Below are 20658 nucleotides of genomic sequence, written 5' to 3'. Positions count from 1 at the left end.
TGTCAAATTCTACGCACAAACAAACAGGAAAAAAAAAAAAAAGAAACGCAAACGATTCCAAACGGCCCAAGTTATTTGGGTTCTTCTCATAAAAAATCATACTATTACACTTCATGTTAAAAAACGAATAGTCATAGCATTTCCAACTGTAATTCATATTATTTATGATGAAGTTAGAGGAAAATAACTATTTTATTTGTGGCGTTATTTTCATCCATGTAGCGAATATGCATCTTTTTGCTTGCCACCACTACTATTTATCAAGGAAAGCCAGCTTCCGGTTGTGTTTTTAAGCGGCCAATGGTCGGTCCGGTCCACCATCATTTGATCCTCAGGTTATTGCACAGGTGGCCGAGCTCCGGTCTTGCATCCATCCAGGCAGTAAATCTCGTCTCAGTCGCAGTCGCAGAAGTGCAGTGGAGGTAAGATCTAAATGTGATCAAGAAGAAGTATCGCCTGAAAATGGATGCCCAAAAAAAAAAAAAAAGAAATTGTTATGAAGGATTACTTTACACTAATTTAGGTTTTTCCAGATAGCCGAAACATGGCACCTAAACCTAAACACGCAGAGGTTTCCTAGATAAAAAACCTCGTAGTCAATGCTTACAAAACTCACTAGCGAAAACGTCAACTAACCTTAGAGCTTTAGTACCCATGTCAGTCAGGTATGCCCGATTCTCATCATCATCATCAGGAAGTTTCTCAAGTTCCTTCGCATAGTAAAAGATATCATCACGCAAATGTCCTGCCCCCGCACACCTTTAATAGCATGGAAAATTCAAGAACCAAGTTCGTCAAAATCAGGGATAGGGACTTGCATCATCATCAACGTCAAACCCCAGCAGTAGTTAATTCACTATGAATGAGAATTCTACTACAATAAAGTTTTTCACTTCATTTCAAATTCATCATGTTCCACCCAAAGCCTACTCTACCCTGGATCTTACGCCATTTATTAGTTCTCCCTTTTCTCATTAGTTGATCAAAACTGATTCCCTTTTGAACACGGAGCAGAACACAGCTACAGCACGACTTGGATGCCATAGCAATGAAGTAGTTTCCCTGTCAAGATGATGCCAAAGCTCAAAGGCTCTTGCTGGTCATTTAGCCGTAACTCAACTCACTTCTGCATTTTCATTGGTTACATCATCTAACTAGATAGGTGGAACCTGACGCAACTTATTATGTCTAGTCCAGGCCTAAATGATGGTGGTACAATGCTTGAATCGAAGGACACGAAGCCAAATATTGTTATAAATTTGCAAGAAATAATTTAATGAAGCAGGAAAAGGACATGGAGAACTATGATCTCATCAAGATCTTAAAGATGAATTGATGACCACCCGCAAAAAAGTTCAAAGCTTAACAAGATAAGGAAATTCCTTTTATTAGATGAAAAGAATCGCTTACCGTTCTATAACGGTGTCAACGTTCGCCTTGCTCTCAGGACCATGCTTCAGAACTCTCGTAAGGCTTAATATGTCCCGATAATCACCCATTTGCTGTGCTTCTTCATCAGAAGTTTGGGAAGCTAGCTTCTCCTCAAGTAAAGGGAATGAATGTGGAGCAACCACTACAGATCTCGGAGCAACCACTACAGATGTTAAGTTTGCATCTGCTTCAAGTTTAATACAAAGAATAGCCATTGCGTAGGCAACCCCTCCAAATCCTGTGTGTGATACAAACAGATAAGACCCTGCAGAGCTTTTTTTAAGCCAGAAAAAAAACATGAAAGGAAATAAATTCAGTTCATTTACAACATCATTATTTAATCAGAACTGAGATGGAAAGGAATTGAAGAAAAAACCAAAGATGTTGCTGAATCATTTTACTCTGAAATCATCACTATAATCTTAATTTGCATGCCTTCTTTTACTACCAATCATAGTCCACATCGCATATAACACAAAATTCACATTTCATCAAGAACTGAGAGCATCCAATATGTAATATATGGCTTCACTATGGTTTCAGAATATGTCTAGTGGACGCATAAAGATTGCAATGGTACTTCAAATAGTCAAATATTAATCTTTACATGGTTTCACAGTATATACGTACTTCAAATACATAATGGATATGCTTAGAACCACACAGTTCTCTACAGATATACACATTTAAACATCTTTTTTTTTTTTTTTGGAGTCATCAAACCCTGGATGCTGATGTACCTGAGACGAAAGATGGTATGAAACCTTCAAAGTTTGGATGGCAATGTTACGTCACCAGCTAGTTCAAAAACTTTACAAGTTAGACCACCAACCATTGCATCTATACTTAATAGGATAGAAATGTATATATTATAGAAAAATCTAGTCAGTTTTGTTAAGATTGTTCTACCAATAATAAAAGTGCAATAAGAATCCAACAAGCAAGTACAACATTTCCAGATAAAAAGATATTAGAAGACTTCGATGGTCAAACAGTTAAAAGGTAAAATACTAAACTAGCATAAAAGGTGGTTAAGACTCGCATTTCTTCTAGCTTTTTAAGATACTTCCCCTAATGTTCAATAGATGTACACAATACGTTCCCTACTGTTAACTTTAGCTATAATCATAAAAGGCAGACAGGTACATATAAAAAAAAATAAAACAGATATAATATTTACAAGGTACAGAAATATCATCTGATGATGGCCTAAATTTCTACAGAATAATTAACACCATTGAATCAAAGTTAATTGTGGGAAAGGTCATCAATAATGTAAAACCTAGAAGGGAGGTTTATGTCATTTTGCAAAACTAGGGAGGCAGTAGCTGACGTTTTGTCCTAAAAAGTGTTGAATTGTTCTGTTGTTAAAATTTTTGAATTCTGATAAGGATTAATTACAACAAGAACCACTTAGATTTTGCCAATTTACTATTCGATTTTCAATTTAGCTATAATAAATATCCCCCCTGCCATTAAGTTTCAACATTCCATTAAAGAACATATTTTAGAAAGAAATCTAACCAATTAGAAGATTACATGATGGTACCCTGACACAGCCTTCTACATGATAGGAGACATTTCAATTTTCAAGTTGATATGCAGCTAAGATCATGAAAAACCACTTTATCTTTGCTATAACTAATTATGGTACTTACTCATCTTTGCAGTACTGGATAGCATCAATATCAGAGGCCAGAGCCTCTCTCTCTCTAGTTAAAGGTATCCTCCTGTATGCTATATTATAGCATTCATTTTTCAGAGCTGCATAAACCTCAGCCGGAGTCTTGATATCATCTGCAAATATATTCTCCCAATATCCAATGACACTGACTTGATTTGACACTGGACTATATTCTTCACGGTGTAAAAGCATTCGACCACCAGAATGTCTAATCTCTGTTATGATATCTTCTTTAAGTCGTACCTCCATGTGTTCTACCTATGAAGCAGTGAGGAAACAAAGTTAGGATACATTGGATATGCAACTAGTACCTCCAGCCTTATTTTTGGACCCTGCAAAGTGGCAGTAAAGCAAATAAAGACGTACAACTGAACCAGTGATTCCAACATGTTTCAGCGTGTCAACAGGGTTATTCAGCGCCCTGAGCACAAAAGGCGTTCCATTGATATAAACAACTGCTTCTTCCCTCAGATCAGTTACATTAACTGTCTGAGGAGTGCTTCCAGTAGGATCAGGCTTGGCACCAAGGTATGCTAACATGCCCTTTGCACCAGCAATTGTTGGTGTTGCCATACTGTATACAGGATAACCATCCACCTGAAAGGAATAATCAAATTAACTTGCCCCATACAAACAGATTAAGCCATTTTACTTCCAGAAAGAAAATCCATAATTTCTTTCAGAGGATCTCCTAATCTTCCAGACAAACTAGACAATATCATATGAGTGAAAAATATTGGTATCTGTGGGATAAAATTTCATTGATTACAGTTTTCCAAACATCAAAAACTCATTAAGAGCTAGAGTGTAATCATATTACTGAGTAGGACTGACAAAATAACTGATATACAGAAGTACAGAGACAAAAACATGCATTATCCTACCATAAGATCAAGCAGGTACTTTTGCAAAAGCAGCTTGAAATTCAAGTTGAATTGTTTGGACTATCATCCAAGTACAACATCTAATCCTTTTCATTCAGGCTGCATCTGCTAAATTTTAACTACAGGTCTAGACAAATTGTGATTATCTACAATTGAAATAAAGAGTTTGTTCTAGAACTTATATCCTGGTACCTTGTCTTAGCAGGTACCTAACAATCAGAAAGTTGGGGGTTCAAAACTGATACAGCTAACTCTTACATTCTTCTTTGAGAGCATCAGGGAAAGTCGGGCAACATTTTTATGTTGAAGGTGGGAAGAGAAGGTTCTTAACATGACACCAAATCAAGGAGGACACTGGAGAAAGTGGAAAGGGAAGAGAGGAGAGAGATGAGAGTGAATACTGTGTCATGACTAGTGGTATCATATAGAAAGACTTGGCTTTTATAAACAAAAAGGGGGAGAAAGAGTAGAAATGTTGAATACCCAATTGTGTTAGGAAATGAGCAGTAAAATACTTGTTTTGGCATGAAAAGAATAAAGTATTCAGAGATGTACGCACATAGATGCTAGGATATCTTGTTTGAGCTAGAAAGTGAAGAACGGATGTGTAGCCATTAAATTACAAAGCTAGTAGAAGAACATTATGATAAGCCTCTGTCTGTTCTCAATGATGGTCCAAATAGCTAGCTGCGAGGATAAAATAAAGTAAAAAAGCAACAGCCATGTACATTTTTGCAATTTAACAACTTAATCCATCAAAAGGACATGATAATCTTCATATATCATTCTTAAGAAGGAAAAGAAATATGATTTTCAGAACATTGTGCTATAACATAACAAAAAGAAAAAGTAGGTCATCCAGTTTGATGCAGAAAAAGTTCTAGCAAATCTATAATTGGCTCTTTATCCAATAAGCCAGAATGGCAAAACTGCGCTTGCTGTTATTGATACCATAGTAATTGACAATTCACATTGAATTGCACAAGCTAGCTCTTTTACGCAGGATGTCTAAATTCTCCTATATATGTATACCAAATTGGCCTCTACCAGGCAATCGATGGCCTACTCTGGATCTTTGAAGGTCAACAAACACAAGAAATGAGATACTAAATCAAAGTTTCTGACACACCATTTTGCTATGGTAAATTTCCAGTTTGTTTTACTTGTTACTGAATGGTCCAGCATACCTGGTATACATGTGGTGCTCCATGAATCTGTATATGGCTTGAAGTTTTTTGACCAGGAAAGAAGTACATCTTCAGTATAGATCCTTTGCCCAGAACTGAACCATTGCGATCCTTGACAATGGCCTCCATTACTGCATCTCCATGTTGAGATTCATGTGGAGCTCTCAGTTCCTCCTGAATTTACAAAAATGCCAGCAGAGTAAAACAGAAGCAAAAGAAAACCACAAAACCCAGACAAAAGGTGTTTAATAAGAGAAGCTTTACAGGGACAGTAAAGAATCGCCCAGGCCGTAACCGAATGGACCACTTCATGGCTTGAACTTCTGGTCGCTGAAGCAACCAATTCTTAAACGTAATCTTTGAATCTCCCTGTCGACAAAATCCATCAAAAGCTTCACTACCAAGATATGCTGCAAAAGCAATCAAACGAAAATAACGCTCCAAGTATTCAGCACCCCGGTTTAGTGCCACTCTTCTCTCCCGAGGCTCAACTTGTTGCTGATTGAATAACTTCCTGTACTGCAAGACAGCTTGGCGAATATTCTGCAAAGCTGAACATCTATCAATTACAGCATCTAAGGCGTCTCTGCACTCAACCCCATTGTCAAACAATCTTGTTATCTTCCATAGCAAAAGAATGTCATTTATCCCAAATGCATAACTTGTGTATCTTTGAGGTTTTGTTGTCATTGCTGTAGATGTTGAAGCATGACATTCGCTTTCATCACCACTTGATATACCACCACCGAACTCTTCAGGTGATGTATTATCAGTTAATACTCTAATAGGTCTTCCATAATCTATTCGAAGTTTTAGAAGACAAGCAATTACAGTACCAGTGGTTGTTCTTCCTATACCCATCTGTCACATATAAGGGGAAAAAAATCATAATCAGGGTCATAATAGAACTAATGTACCGTACCAACCAGAAAAAAAGTGCTATCCAATAGGGCATGAAAAGAACAGGTCTTCCAAAGAAAACAAATTTGAAATGGTTATAAGAAGTCAAAGAATTCAGTATCTATACGTTAAGACAAGTTCTACCTGGCAGTTAAAAACAAAAGCTGTGTCCTTTGAAGCAGATGCTATATTCATTGACAGTAAGTCAAAGTCAGAACTTTTGGGAGCTTTACCATCAGTGATTGGCACACGAGCATACTTGATTGGGAAACCATCAGCCTCTAGGCAACTGAAGACCTCCAATGGGGTTTGAACTGCACCAGGCCTCACATTCTCCCAGGCATCAAATATTTGACCATCATCGGTTTCATGAATAACCATTACAGCCCCATGATAAAGGTCAGCTTCTCGCAGAATATCATCTTTCAGACGAGCTTCCATTCTTTCGACTCTTTCACAGTCAATCCCCTAGATGCAATATCCCAGCAAATAAGCTGCCAGAATTGCATTTTGTAATAGCATATAATCACGAAATGAAAAAAAAAACCGTACATTTACCAGCATTTTTCCAATTAGTATAAACACAAAAGCAACAGACACCCAGACACAATAAACTTGTAAATCCGGAAATGAAACTCTTATATTTAGTAGTAAGTTACAAATTGGAATTTAAAAAGAAGTGGTACATTTACCACCATTTTTCTGATTACTATAACCACAAAAGTAACAGACATCAAGACGTAATTCCAGAAATCAAATTTTCAAATAGGAGTTTAAATTTGATCTGTTTTATAACAGCGACATATACTTAGGTAACTGCACTTCCAGGAGAAAGATTTCGGTTTTAAGAACAGGTCCAAGATGGTTATATGGCAATATTTCCCCTTAAAGAAAGCAACAAATAAGAAGCAATTGCAAATACCAGACACAGTTCCAATCTCATACACCCCCAACATCATGGTATAAAAGATGATATATGAAAGCAAAGGAAAAGATATTGTAAGCAAAGGAAAAATGGAAAAGACATGTCAATATTATAGACTTCAAATCAGAGTATAAAATCATGAATAACCAATATTAGATGTGTACGTCATGATGACTACATGCGCCCTTAATTGCAGAAGAAATACAATATTGACCACCAATGCAGGTTAACAATATTTATTTGTGCAGAATGATATTTCTTCCTTTCCCTATTAATGATGTGTTATGATTAAGGATAATACGGGTTAATCATTTGTGAACACACTGATTATTCAACATAAACTGTCACAAACAACACTAAAAACATTGACACAGAATTTTCTAGCAATTATCATCCAAGAACTTGCTAATATCCTGTTTACTTAATCAATATTTTCGGCACTAAGTGATGCTAGGGGAAAGTCCTACATTTTAGGCCAATTCCTTGACACTTTGGCTTCAATCCTTAATCTTCTGACAAAATGTGTGCAATATCTTTTCAACAAAGCACTTATTTAAAAATCTAAACAGCTGCAGGAAGGACTAGATCTTAGCTTCTAGAACTTATAGATAACTAATCCTGCAGATTACATCTCATTTCTTTATTTAAATCTAGACCTCTTATTTCTCCACTTCTTGTCGTTGTATCTTGGCAATAAATTTTACAATGTAGATTTACTACTTCAGCACTAAATATCAATATCCTTTCTGCATCAGTTTAGTATTAACAAAAGCACTAAAAATTATAATAGCACATTTTGCATATTCAAGTCCTTCAGTTTGGTCTGTAAATTTTCCTTGTGTATCTTGGATTTTCAGCCGAATAGAGGTCTCTGTTTTCTGCTGTTGGGAACTGTAAGTACACTTCTCCCTTCGAAAAACATCAGTCATAGGGTTCTGCTCCGCAGATGTACAGCCCTTAAACGTTATCTTTTTTTTTTTAAGGTAACTTTACCAATTTTTTGGGAACTAGGACACTAGCCTAAAATCCATGAAAGTATGAAAAAGTGTAATTTTTTAGAAGCCATGGATGCATGTTTTGCAATCAAATGCTTTAGTGGTCTGAAAGAATATAAATTGTGATTTATTCGGTATACAGTAAATCTATCTGCAATTCTAGACTTCAGTCAAATTACTGATGCTTCTAGCATAGCTTTCAACGTTCATATGCTCAAGGTTGCATCTGGTAAGTTCTGTGTCCATTTGACTTTGGTTTCTCAGAATTGTGCTCCCTCCGAAGGAAATAATCAAACCTCTCAAATTCTATGGGGATGTTATGAAAATCAATAGACTAAACAAAGACTCTAGGGCAGAAAATTGAACTGCAGAATTCAGCAAATCAAGCTAAGCCATGCTCTTCTGAAAAAAAAAAAAACTACAGTAGTTTGGCCCAAAAATGAATAAAGAATAAAAACAAAATAAGTTGAATGTACTAATGTACCATCAGTGATGTCATCATAATGAATATGCACAAAGGGACATATCTCAGATTGAAAATACCGTGTACTCCAGCATGTTTTTATATGGTCTTTCAACTTCACGAAGTACGAAGGGTTTTCCATTGATGTAGATAACAGGTTCTTCCCTCATGTTGTGCCAAAACACAGGGCGCCCACCTTTACAGCTGCCAATGCGTTGGATGACAGATCGAATCCCATCCACAGTAGGATTGGCAACACCATATACTGGAAAACCAGGAATTTCTCTAAAATTGGGGGCACCATCTACTCTTTCTGACAAACTAGAGTCTTGACAGCCAGGATAGTGATCGCTTTTAAGAATAGTTTGACTGCCAAGTACCTCCCCATTTCTCATTGCGGCAACTTGACCCATCTCACAGGGGCGGCCATCAGCAGATTCTGCAATTTTTGTTAGAGATGGTTTCAAAATTGTATGTCCAAGTGCTCCCATTGGATCTCTCCTTAGCAACCTGTACCAAGAAAAATAATTTATTTTGTACAATGAAATATAAACATACTAAGGTGACTATGCCCATGTGTGAAAATGCTATACATGACTAGTTGTCCAGGATTAAATTATTATGCTGTCTTGATAAGAGCTTTTGATAGCACTTGTGCATTTTTAACATCTAAGTATCTATCCTTGATCATCAAATCTTGTCTATGAAAAGCTCGCAAGTGGAGCCAAGCTAATAATAAGAGACTGGGTGCCAGACTTCCATCCTCTCTTTTGGTATGCGCCACAAACTAAGATTAAGCAAACAAAACCACTCAACTGGAAGCAGTATTAGACATAGTAATGCAGACAATGAATGGCTCAAGGAATTCCAGAATTTTGCTCAAGCTTTGATTAGGCACACATTCAAAGATATAGAGTATTATCTGGAATTTACTCTCAGTTTTAAAAGAGTCTTTATAGAGTCAGTTTGAGTCATCAGTCATTTATTCTTCTTCAGATTTCCTGGTTTTAGTACTTAGGTGTATATTATTAATTTAGCTTCTTGCAGGAACTTTTTAATTTTGGTAATTTTATGTTTATGGTAGTTTTCTGTTTAGTAATTAGGAATTTAGTTTTTAAAAAAGAGTGATATGATTCTGTTTTACTTGAGAGTCTTATTTGGAGTTAAAGTCAGATTCGGTCTAGGGGTCTATAAGTATTGTACTTCTCCACAAAGATAAGACAGATTTTCTTTGTTAATAAATATTCGCGAATACTTGCTGTCTTCTTGAGGTTGTGAGATGCAAACTAGCCTTGAGTGTGATACCTAAGGGTTTCTAGGAGCAATTCATGGAGTTTGTTAATCTGACCTCCTTCTTACTTGCACATTTCCTGCAATTTTTCTTTACTTATCTGTTCTGTTGTTACTTACTTATTATGGTTTGTGCCTGCAATTTTACCCTATAATGTTTTGATTTCCGAATGAGTTCTAAGCTTGAGAATCTGTTATAAAATCTGTTGGACTACCATCAGCTTTGTGCCATGTCAATAGTTTCTGCTTAATCAATTTGAGAGAAATAAGGATATCTAGAGACATGAGGCTGGACTCTAAGGCAGGTGATCTCCCTCTACTGTGTCAAAATGAACAAACACTTAATGGGACAAAGAGAGAAGGGAGTTTCGGTTTTTTTTTTTTTTTTTTTTTTTTGGGGGGGGGGGGGGAGAGAAAGACGAGAGGGAAAAATTTTAACATGATGACACACTGTGGGGATGAAGTGCCCTATCATTTGCACAGGGTTTATGTTACTATTCCTGCATGAGATCGATAAGAGAGGTTGCTAATTAACAGAAAAGTTGATCTATTCAAGTGCAAAGATTCTCAGATGAGAACAGTATAACATAGAGACCTCTAAACCTGCTATAGGCTTTTGCTATCTCGCCGAAGGATCAGTGCTCTAGCTTTAACATGCTTGCAGCCTCTGAAGAGCAGTTTACCTGGTATGATGTTTTGGGCATGCAGTCACTTCCTGAGCTGCTCTCTCCCCTATGCTTTTGAGGGAGGTGGAAGATATATGTGGGAACATTTGTTGACACTCACTAAAGAGAACAAAAAAGCTGCTGACTTATCTATAATGACAACTAATGTTAAATGACGAGTTACAGTTGAATGCCATCCAAAATAAGTCTAAGTAAGATATTTCTCATTAATTCTACTTGTGCTAAGAACCTCTCCTCCAACTCGTATTTATGGCTCAATTCAGCAGTTAGATTTATCTCGTACAAATATCAGCCTACATGATCCTCTGAGTTTTAGTATCAAGTCCACCAAAGCTTATTCAATCACAAGGGTGAGATTGAGGCAAAATTGTAATCATAGCAAACAGTTAGCTTTGGAGGAGCAAGCTAGAAGTGACTCTTTCATTCTAAATCAAAGACATGAGCATAGATCCATCACAGTTTCTGCAGTAGAATTCTCTTTTACCTTCGGATTATGCTATACAACTCTGGCCTTGCTTTCATCCAGTCAGTGAAACTGCACCCATCTGGGAGTTTAGCATTAAGTGCTTCTCTTTCTGTATGGAGATAGACGGCAAAGCAAATTAGGAAGTAATATCTTTCCAAGTACTCCACAAAGAAGGATAGTGATGCCTCCCTCTTCATCTCATCTGGTTGCCTTAATATACTGTTGCGATAAGTAGCAATGGCTTCACGTAAGTTCTGATATTAGGTCACAGATGAATAACTTAGAATACAAGAAATACAATTGCCAAGAAAGATAGCTGTCCATAAAGCTAGAAGGCAGTAAAATCTTCTTGGAGCAAAATCAAAATAAACAAACCACTGATATCATAGGTGAAAAATTTTCTTCAGACAAATAAGAATTAGGTTCTGCAGGAGAAGGTACAAAGGGATAAACCAATGTGATGTCATAAGAATATAAAAGTTTAAAGGCTTCTGCAACTCTTGGGGGGACATGATTGGTGCATGTAGCCTTCCCCAGACAAGCTAAGAGGCTACTTTTGCCTATTGCATCAATGCTTGCTTTTAAATTGAATGATTACTAATAAAACAAATCCAAAATAAAGCAAAGCTCTAAAGAAACTCAATACCTGCATTGAAGCACATTTGTCGATGACTTTGTCAACTTGTCTTTTGCCTTCAACACCACCCTTAAGGCATACCTCTAGTCAATATAATTTCAACAAAATCTTCCAGTCGTCAAATTACGGAAACTAATGTTGAGCTACTTTTGCACACCTCTAAAACCCGAATCAGGCTTCTAATGACAGCATATTCGCCTCTAAGAATTGCTTCCTCAGAATTTGGTAAATTGTCTGTGATGCTTGAACTGCAGTCAGAAACTTTGCCAATTGAATTGGTCCTGGGAATACCTGTTGAACGATTGATCATAAAGTTAACAGAAGATGAGAGTAGTAAAAAGTATTCGTCTAAGGTTTGTTACAAGGATGGATGATTCCAGAACCGAGCAAGTTTTCTTCAGGTGTGTTGCATATACAAAACTCAAGGTGCATAGTGCTTGCTTTTCATATCAAAGAAGGCCATTCAAAATCTCTAGCTGTCAATTGGTTTTATCTCATGGATCATCTGCTATACTTCATTGTGTTAAGCTTTTAGATTAGTAGCAATTCAGTTTAATCCTTCATTGTTGTGTTAAGCTTTTAGCTTCATAGTGTAAAGGTGATATTACCCTTCGCTATTTCATTAGCAATATAAAACTTGTATTCACCCCAACACCAACAAGGCAAAACTAAATTCAAGATACACTAGCACACAGATTTCAGAATAAGGTATTTAGGATCAAAACAAGTGAAGTAATAGTGGTAAGGTTTTCTTGTAAATAGCTGAGTAAATGAGGGCAGTCGTACAGCTCAAGAGGTAAAAAGCATAGGAGAACACATGATCTATGTAAATACTACCTGAAACTCCTAGTCGATTAAGATAAATCAATGTTGCAATCACCATCCCGGTTGTCGTTCTTCCACGTCCCATTTGGCAATTAAATACTATCTCTGTCTTCATATCAGCTTGAGAAATTTTTTGAACCTAAAAGTAGTATGTGAGTGAGAGAGAGAGAGAGAGAGAGAGAGAGAAGCCCATGCATTGATGCATATTATAGGAAACTGAGTACCCCTAATGACATTGCCAACAAATAACAGAAAGTCAATTGTGGGGTAATTGAAGTCATGATGTGGTATATTCACAAATCGTATTTCCAATATATGCAGAATATGCAGGTAGATAAGTGCATTAAATGTTTTCATGATGGCGATGATACATCTTACCACAGTAAGGTAAAGTCTTTTTTCAGTTTGACTAACTGTTCAAGTAAGATCACAATTTTAAGTGTCTATAGGACTAGCAATAACAGAAGATCAAAAGTTAAATCTATGTAAACTGTTGCAATATCAAGCACATTGATTTAAAAGTTACTTTATTTTTAAAACAAGGACAAAAGTAAAACCAAGTCAAGATTGACCTAATGCTATCATGATCTGATAAAAAAAAAGTGAAGCTAAGTTGATTGCATCATCATTAGATATGAACATCCAACCTTCTGTTTGTGTGTAGGACTTCTTTGCAACAAAAGAAGGCATGGAAACAAATCTTCTTTAGCCATCAATTTTTTCAGGCAAAAATGTCCTAAAAGTGCTATAAGATCCTGCATTTGCTAGAACAATCTAAAGTTCTTCAGTAATCTACTCTTACACACAATACAAAATAACCAAGGGAATAGGGTTTGCAATTTCCATGATGTTAACTAAATTAATAAACTAAAAAAGGATGACTCATGAGTATTACAAAAGAAGCCTGTTCAGCAGAAACTCACAAGAATATCAAAATCCTGCTCTTTGGGTGATTTTTCATCTGTTATAGGAACTCTTTCATAGTCAACAAGATACTTTAGTTTTTGCAGTTCCTCATACACCTGGCTTTGAAATGAATGTTTAGAATGGGAGTAAGCACTTAATTGGATGCAATCCAATCTCCGACTAAATCATGACACTTCTGAACAAATTGAAATACCTCCAGCGGTGTTTTTACAGAAGCAATTGTCACTGGTTCCCATTGATCGACCATCTGACCATCTGGTAGCTCATCAGTAACAAGGATCTTATTTCCATACCTGTCATTTGGATGTGTAGCGAAAAGATACAAGGCAGATCAAAGAAAAAAACATGGAGAGAAAGAGAGACAGAGACACAGATAGAGAGCCATGATCAACCCAGAATAGGTACCTAGCAGCTTCAAGCAGAATATCTTCTTTTAGTCGATCCTCCATTTGCTCCAGTCTCTGCCTGTTGATACCCTAATTTAATGTGCCAAAATTTGGTCCAAAAAAAAGCTAAACATAAAACTTTGAGTTTCAAGGGGAAACAAAAACTGAAACAAAAATTTTTACTAGATCCAGGCCATGAAAAAGAATATTCAAATGACGCAAGACTGGATAATTTCTACAGGGGACCCAAAAAAAATACAATTCTCAAAAGAACCAGCAACAAATCAATCCTGAAGATTAGCCATTCTCAAAGTCAACTCAAAATATTAAAAAGTTAAAGCAAAATCCTTTTGCCTGCTTTGGCTTGACAAATTATGACAAAATTTTCCTCCTGATGAGAGAGCATATAAAAGAAATCCATTTCTTTCATATACTTCAATCACTACGTCAAAGAAATAGGCCAATTCAGCAGCCTTCTATTCAGTTTCTTTAAGAGAAATTCTCATAAATATCAGTTAATAGAAATCCATTTCTCCATATACTTGCTACATGGAAGAAATAGGCAACTTCAGCAGCTTTGAGAGAAATTCTCATCAATATCAGTTAAGAGGACAGCCTATATTAAAAAAGACATGGCATAAGTTTCAAAATTTATATTGCTTATCTTTCTCTTAACCAGCAAAATCCTGATTTCATAACAGCTACAAAATTCTTAGTTACAATGTAACAAGCTCAAGAGGAAAATAATTTTATTTGCTCAAGAGGAAAATAACTTTATTTGACATTCTCAGCAGTCTGCATGTAGTGGGAAATTCCTCTGTATTAACTAACCGTATACTCTAGATTGGAGAATGGCCTTTCCACATCCCGCAAGACAAAAGGACGTCCATTTATGTATACCACCTGTTCCAAGAATGACAGGAGTAGAACAAGACACATGAATGCTAAATCAGAACTCCCTAGGAGCATCCAAATTTTACTCACCAGGTTCAAAAACATTTACAAAAATTGTAAGTATTTCAACAACTTGAACACAATATACAGCGCCCCAATCAGCATGATGTTCAATTTAGACAACAAAGGAGAACTCAGGAATATCAGTCAAAGAAATTCAAGAGGCAAATATAGCACCCCCTCCCCCCAAAATAAAAAGTGTAAACACATAAAAGTTGTGACAAATGAATACTAAATGAATGACACTACTGCAAAAAATATTCAATTAAAGCATGCAGAGATCCTAACTTTGATTTTCTTCATTACCCATTAAGGCTTTCACACATTTGTCCCAAAAAGATACATGCAAAATGCTGGAGCAGGCAAGTTAAAGGCAAATAACTGTACAAGTCACTATTTTCTTCAACATTAAGCTTTAAAAAACCTTCCAAGTTCAACAGCCTGAATTAAGGAGACAGGTTTACTATGTTGAAGAAATAAAGAGCAAACTGAAAGCAAAAATCACCTTTAAGAAAATGAAGAGCAAGCGAAGATAAGTAAGTGTATGTTTTCAAGTAAAATGGAAACTATGAGTTGAAAAAAATGAAGAATGAAATTTACTAAAACAGCAAATGATAAAGTTATAAAACAATAATGGTGTAATAAATGAATGAAATCATTGTTCATGTCAAAACTTAATCAAACCATGTGAAGATCCTAAGTTTAATTTCCAAGCATTAAAAGGCTTTGACCCACCAAAAGTAGATATACAAAATATTAGAGCAGGCAAGTTAAAGGTGGACAACCGTACAAGTTGCTCTGCTGTTTATGAAGCTTTAAAACCTTTACAATTTTGATAGCCCACTGAATAAAAAAAATGAGATAAACAACATTAAAAGTTGCTGGAATTGGTATAGCACCGAACCTCAAAAGTTGAAGAAATGAAAAAGTTATTACCGGTTCCTCACGCAGATTAATCCAAAGAACATGAGTTTGCTTCCCCGGCATTTGAGCTCTTATGTGGTCTAGAACATTTCTAATGCCATGAATGGTTGGAATAGCAACACCGTGGACATGCAACAAGTCAGCCTACTCCACAAGGGCAAACAAATTCTGAAAGTCAAATTAAAGATGAAGCAGAGAACCACATAAGGTTTTTAAATAAATACAAATGACACCACCTCTAAACCCATGTCAAATAATTGATAAACATGCTAATAGCTATCAACCTGGGAACATAAACGAGTAAGCATCTCATCCTTTGAAAGCCACAACATAATAAAGAAAAGAAGAGATAGATGACATAGCAACGCATTGGCACTTTGGACATCTGTCTGAAGTGTCCTACTGTGCTATTAATTTATGTCTGCATATAGTAGCTTAGTTAAACTGATTTAGTTGGTAAAATTAATTATGCCAGCTGTCTCTCATTGTAGAGTTGAGGTTAGCAATTACCTATTAAAAATCCAGTAGTGACCTTTGCAGACAGAGTTGCATTTATTCAGTTCATTTTCTTGTGCCAGTTGGTACTTTGTTCTCCTTCTTTCTTCTCTCCTCTTCCTCTTGAACCATCTTGCCTTGCATCAATTGGTATCACACCCTCTAAAGTATACAATTTATTTTCAGTGATTGTGTTAGTTCTCAGTTTTTTCTCTACCTTTGTCTACTTTTGCATTCTCAATGGGTATTATGAAGCGAGAGAGCTTTAAATTGTCCGCTAATATACAGTTGCCTCCTCTCAGAGTTTGGAAGTTTTTGTATCTCTTTAAAATTTTTGTTACAAAATTTCGCTAGTCATGCTACAAGTAGTTTGGAAATGTATATTATCACTGATGACAAAGCATAAAATCTATTCCACCAATAGAGACACAATCCATCCTTGTCATTTTACCTAAAGAGCTACTGGATTAAGATCCCAAAAAACCTGTAGTTCAGATCACCCTTCAGCTGTTTTCTGATCTATTTTACACTTTGTTTAGGTTTCTTAAATATTTTCCTAATCAATAGAAAAATGATTTTTAAAGCTAAACAAAATTCTAGAGATCAAAAGAAGAGTTAGAGGAGATTAGTGAAAGCTCATGATGATGTACTCCCATAATAATGATTCGACATATATAAACTTCAAAATCCAATTGTATAACCTTTTGACAAAAAGGTCAAAAGAAGATGTTAGCAGGCCTACTAGACATTTGGCACAAGCAATGAAATGACAACGATAATGACCCCCTCAAATGGTAATATGTTTATAAGAATTCCTTTTCCTGAAAATTATTTTTGGTATTTTCACTGCAATTGTGATCAACCTGTTTTTAGTTTTATCTGTTTCAACAATAAAACCTAAACTAGAAAAAACTTAAATGACATCTCCTCGGCCAATATCAACTTTCGGTAATCGCTGGCAATCGACTACCCTCAACAACTTCAGCATGACCATACTTCAAATTCTCCATTGATCTCAAAATTTTTTTTTTTGAATCAAAATTAACAAAAACTCAAGAGAAAAGGCCAAAACCAGCAATAAACATCTTGAGGCTGCATCCAACCAAATCAAGACATCAAAATGATTGTCTCCATGGTAATACAGCAAAATAGATAGTCAATCGACAAACATCAGTCCCATAAGCTTGAATCACATTTAGGCAAATAAAAACTATACTAAGGTCAAGCTCAGTCTACTGATGTTTATGGGAAAGTCCCAAGACTTATAAAAACCGGTTGAATAGTGGTATTTAACTACAAAATATTATATTCAAACTACATATATACACCAAAAACAAAAAGTCATGGCAGCCATAACAACCAAGTGTTGCCTTCTGCTAGTGAGGCGGTTGGGGGAGAACAAAAGCACAGACAGGAATGAATAGTGGCGGAGGGAAGGGAGAGAGCAAGGGGTTTAGGAGTGGAAAGATTAGAGAGCCATGAAGATAGGAGAGATGGGCAGAAAAGTGATGCAGAGAAGAGGACAACAATGAGGCCTGCTGCGTGTTTTCTTTATTTATTTATTTATTTCATTTTGTCGGTTTTTAATGCTCTAATATTCTGGAAATGACCATTGCCCACTTTTAAGTCTTCCATAGTGATGAAAACATACCCATAACCAAACATGTACCACTTTCAAGACCTTACAACCCATAGTGGCTCAAACTATATTCCAAACCACAATATTTTATCTTTCACAACCTCTTGCTATAATTTGAGTCTTGCTAGGAATCAATTGAACTCCAGCCGTTCTTTTGCTCTATATAGGGATAGGGGGCATATTTAAATTCTTCAGGAAACATGGGTACTTAAAATCTTAAAAACCCATAGGTTCCCAAGTTTAAGGTTACTTCTGTATCAGGAATGGTAATAAAAGTTAAAACAGAATTTGGCGGATTCAACATTGACAGACCTATAGTAAGGCAAATGGGGGGTTATGGAAAAGCATACAACGTGCCCTCCTGTAGTAGCCAAATATAAGCAGCATCTCCAAGCAAATTTCATATGACAAGTACAAGAAATGATGTTTGTGGAAGAATACAGTTCTAAGTCCAATAACTCTGCCGCAGTATCATAATATGTAAGGAAGATGTGATGATTCACATAAATCGACAACAGTTAACTTCAGGTCCGGCCTCAATGAATAGGATCTGTAGTCAAAATTACTGCTTTTTGGTGGTTAATTCTATCTTTCCCTTTTGTAACTTTTTGTTGAGGCCAATATCAAGAAGAAAACTTTGTCTAAGCTATTTGTATAGGTAGTCGAGCCAATGCTGTATATAATGGAGCTATGAAGAAACCTTAAAGGTTCAAACACAGCCTTAAACTTTGTTACACAGATTGCTACCACAACAATCAAGGTTAACAAAAAGTGTAGTGCAACTGCTTCTGTCGATGCGTTAAAACAAACTTGCATGTTTGGAGGAAACTTGACCGCTGTGGAAACTGAAATCTAAGCAAACTAATTTTCTTGATATGAAGTGTGTTGGTGCTTAATTAAGTATTACTGCAATTAGTTATTTTGTCTATTTCTATTTTGCTTATAGGAATGTAAACTTAAGTAACTTGCTTTCGCAAATAGTGTTAGAAGTTGCCTATTTATAGTCTTGTTACTAGCTTTATAGATAGCATTCAGACGCTAAGCTGATTTTGTTCAAGGATTGGTTCCCACTTCCATCATTTTCTCTCATTTATCTTCTCCCTCTCTCTCTCATCTCTTTCCACTTTTATCAACAGTGATTGTAACCATTTAACATTTATATTCACATAATTTGCTGCATAACATAATTACAATATCAGTAATGTCATGTCATTTGAAATCGATATTTACATGGAAAATGTTTATAGCTAGACAGATTTGGTAATATATCAAAACTTTTCTCAGTGAATTAGAATTCATTTTGCTGCTTTTAAATCTCTACCTTTTTTTCTCATCTTCTTGTAAAGGAAGAGTTGGTCTCATTTTGCATTTAATTCATTCTCAAAACAATGGTTATAATACATCAGAAATTATGCAGTTATGATCCCTCCCCCACCAATCAATTCGGGCATCGGCATCCTGAACTACTACAGAGGTAATGTCTGACAAATCAACCGTCCTCTAGGTTGGGGAAACAAGGCAAGTTCTTGACATTAACAGTCTTAACAAGCTCACAAGTGATGAATTTCAGGAATGGAGTTTGTGTATGACTTCGAATGTTGGTTTCTGGTGTCTGGATGGTCAAACATGGGTGCAAAACCTACATGGCAGCATTAACTCAAAGGCAGTTAAATTGTTATTTTTGCATACAGTCCACATAAATTGAAGTTCTTGGAAACATTAGCCAAGAAAGGGTAGTTTGTTTGAGTCAAGAAACACAAGCCCAACATAGCTGCTAATGTATTTTTATATGCTTTTTCTTGGGCAGCTATTTTGAAAAGATACTTGTATAGTTTCAATTTATAAGGATGGTAGGTGGTTAACAGTGATTGATTAGATGAAAAGGAAAAGAAAAATCAAACTGATAGAAAATCAATCAAGTGAACAGGGATGTGAGATTTAGAGCTAAGAAACGAAAGACCGAAATATGTGATTCCCTGATGCATCAATTGGATTAAAAGAAAGCTAAATTTGAAGTTAGTCTACATTCATCAAACATGACCAAATAAAATAAAATGAAACGAAGGGTAGAGAGAAACCTTGCGATAGTTGGGTGCACCATCGATCTGCGGGATCAAGCGCTTGTTCTGGCATCCAGGAAAATGATCGCTCTTGAGTATCGTCTTCTTCCCCAGTACGGACCCATCTCTTTGTTTCATCACCTGCTCCGGCTCCTTTGGTATCGATGACACGGTCCGCATGTTTTCTTGTCGGCCTTTCGCTTGAGCGAAGAAATACGATATTGGAATGTCTCGCTAATAAAAATGAGAGCCAACCATCATGGCCCTCCCTCGACGCAACGCAATTTGACAAGTAGAACAGTAACGGTTCCTTTCCCCTCTCCCCTCGTCTCCTCTCCTTGGGAACGCAATTGACAGACTCTTTTTCCCTCCTCCCGGGCAACAATGCCGCGCCCCTGAGAAGGACGCCACAAGACAAACCGCACCGCTTGAGATGTGAGAATCCCCTTTTGATTAAGAGTAGAATAGCAATACTTTCTCTCACCCTCCCATACTGATGTTCGTGTTTATTCCAACTGTTGTCGATGACTGATAGCCGGAGGAGCAGAGCCGTTAAACAGGAGAAATGATAACGTTAGGAGGCGTTTGGTTAATGGTTTCAGGGTTTCGATTTCAATCATGCACGTTGTTTGTTTGAGGCCAATTATCGTATCATCTTTCCACCTCCGAGGTTTCTCACAGTATCAATTAGCACCCCTAAAGTTTTGAATAATTACTCGCCTTCCTTTTTTAAAATTTTTGTAACTTCCAAGCCCAATTCAAAATATATTTATAATTCTTATACTATATAAGATTGAGTTTTGGTCAAAAAATAGGTTAAATTTCAACCGCATAGGTGGGGGCTTTTTGGAAATGTGAAATATTGTGTATTAGTTTAAAAGCTTTAGATACAACTTAAGG

General features: G+C 36.3%; 1 protein-coding gene across 4 annotated transcripts; it reads right to left on the bottom strand.

Annotated features, from left to right (window-relative positions):
- Window positions 1–55: 55 nt before the first annotated feature.
- LOC113735924 (uncharacterized) lies at window positions 56–20410 on the bottom strand. Of its 4 annotated transcripts, none has more exons than XR_011821556.1 (19): window positions 19777–20370; window positions 15577–15708; window positions 14518–14589; window positions 13706–13776; window positions 13494–13593; window positions 13297–13395; window positions 12386–12512; window positions 11706–11839; window positions 11558–11617; window positions 10930–11165; window positions 8550–8979; window positions 6231–6554; window positions 5451–6047; window positions 5187–5360; window positions 3482–3712; window positions 3090–3373; window positions 1411–1669; window positions 637–759; window positions 56–456 (listed from the first exon to the last, which is right to left on the bottom strand). XR_011821556.1 is itself a non-coding variant. In XM_072066436.1 (19 exons), the coding sequence occupies exons 1-19, from the start codon at window positions 19936–19938 to the stop codon at window positions 321–323; spliced, it is 3786 nt and encodes a 1261-aa protein (XP_071922537.1). In that variant the 5' UTR covers window positions 19939–20410; the 3' UTR covers window positions 56–320. The 4 variants fall into 4 exon arrangements, 2 of the variants coding, with proteins under 2 accessions (XP_071922537.1, XP_071922543.1); XM_072066436.1 differs by having other exon boundaries at window positions 1411–1704; window positions 19777–20410; XM_072066442.1 differs by lacking the exon at window positions 13297–13395 and having other exon boundaries at window positions 1411–1704.
- Window positions 20411–20658: the final 248 nt, after the last annotated feature.

Source organism: Coffea arabica, chromosome 1e (genome assembly GCF_036785885.1).
Source record: "Coffea arabica cultivar ET-39 chromosome 1e, Coffea Arabica ET-39 HiFi, whole genome shotgun sequence".
NCBI lineage: Eukaryota > Viridiplantae > Streptophyta > Magnoliopsida > Gentianales > Rubiaceae > Coffea > Coffea arabica.
Note: the sequence above shows the minus strand (reverse complement) of the source record. Positions and strands in the feature narration are given on the sequence as shown.

Excerpts from the sequence above, each read along its gene's own strand:
- LOC113735924 (XM_072066436.1), bottom strand. The coding sequence starts at position 19,938 with ATGCGGACCGTGTCATCGATACCAAAGGAGCCGGAGCAGGTGATGAAA. Across the intron at positions 13,777-14,517 it reads TCTCCAATCTAGAGTATACG|GGTATCAACAGGCAGAGACT; the intron begins GTTAGTTAATAC and ends ACATTAAATTAG. Across the intron at positions 3,374-3,481 it reads TTGGAATCACTGGTTCAGTT|GTAGAACACATGGAGGTACG; the intron begins GTACGTCTTTAT and ends ACTGCTTCATAG.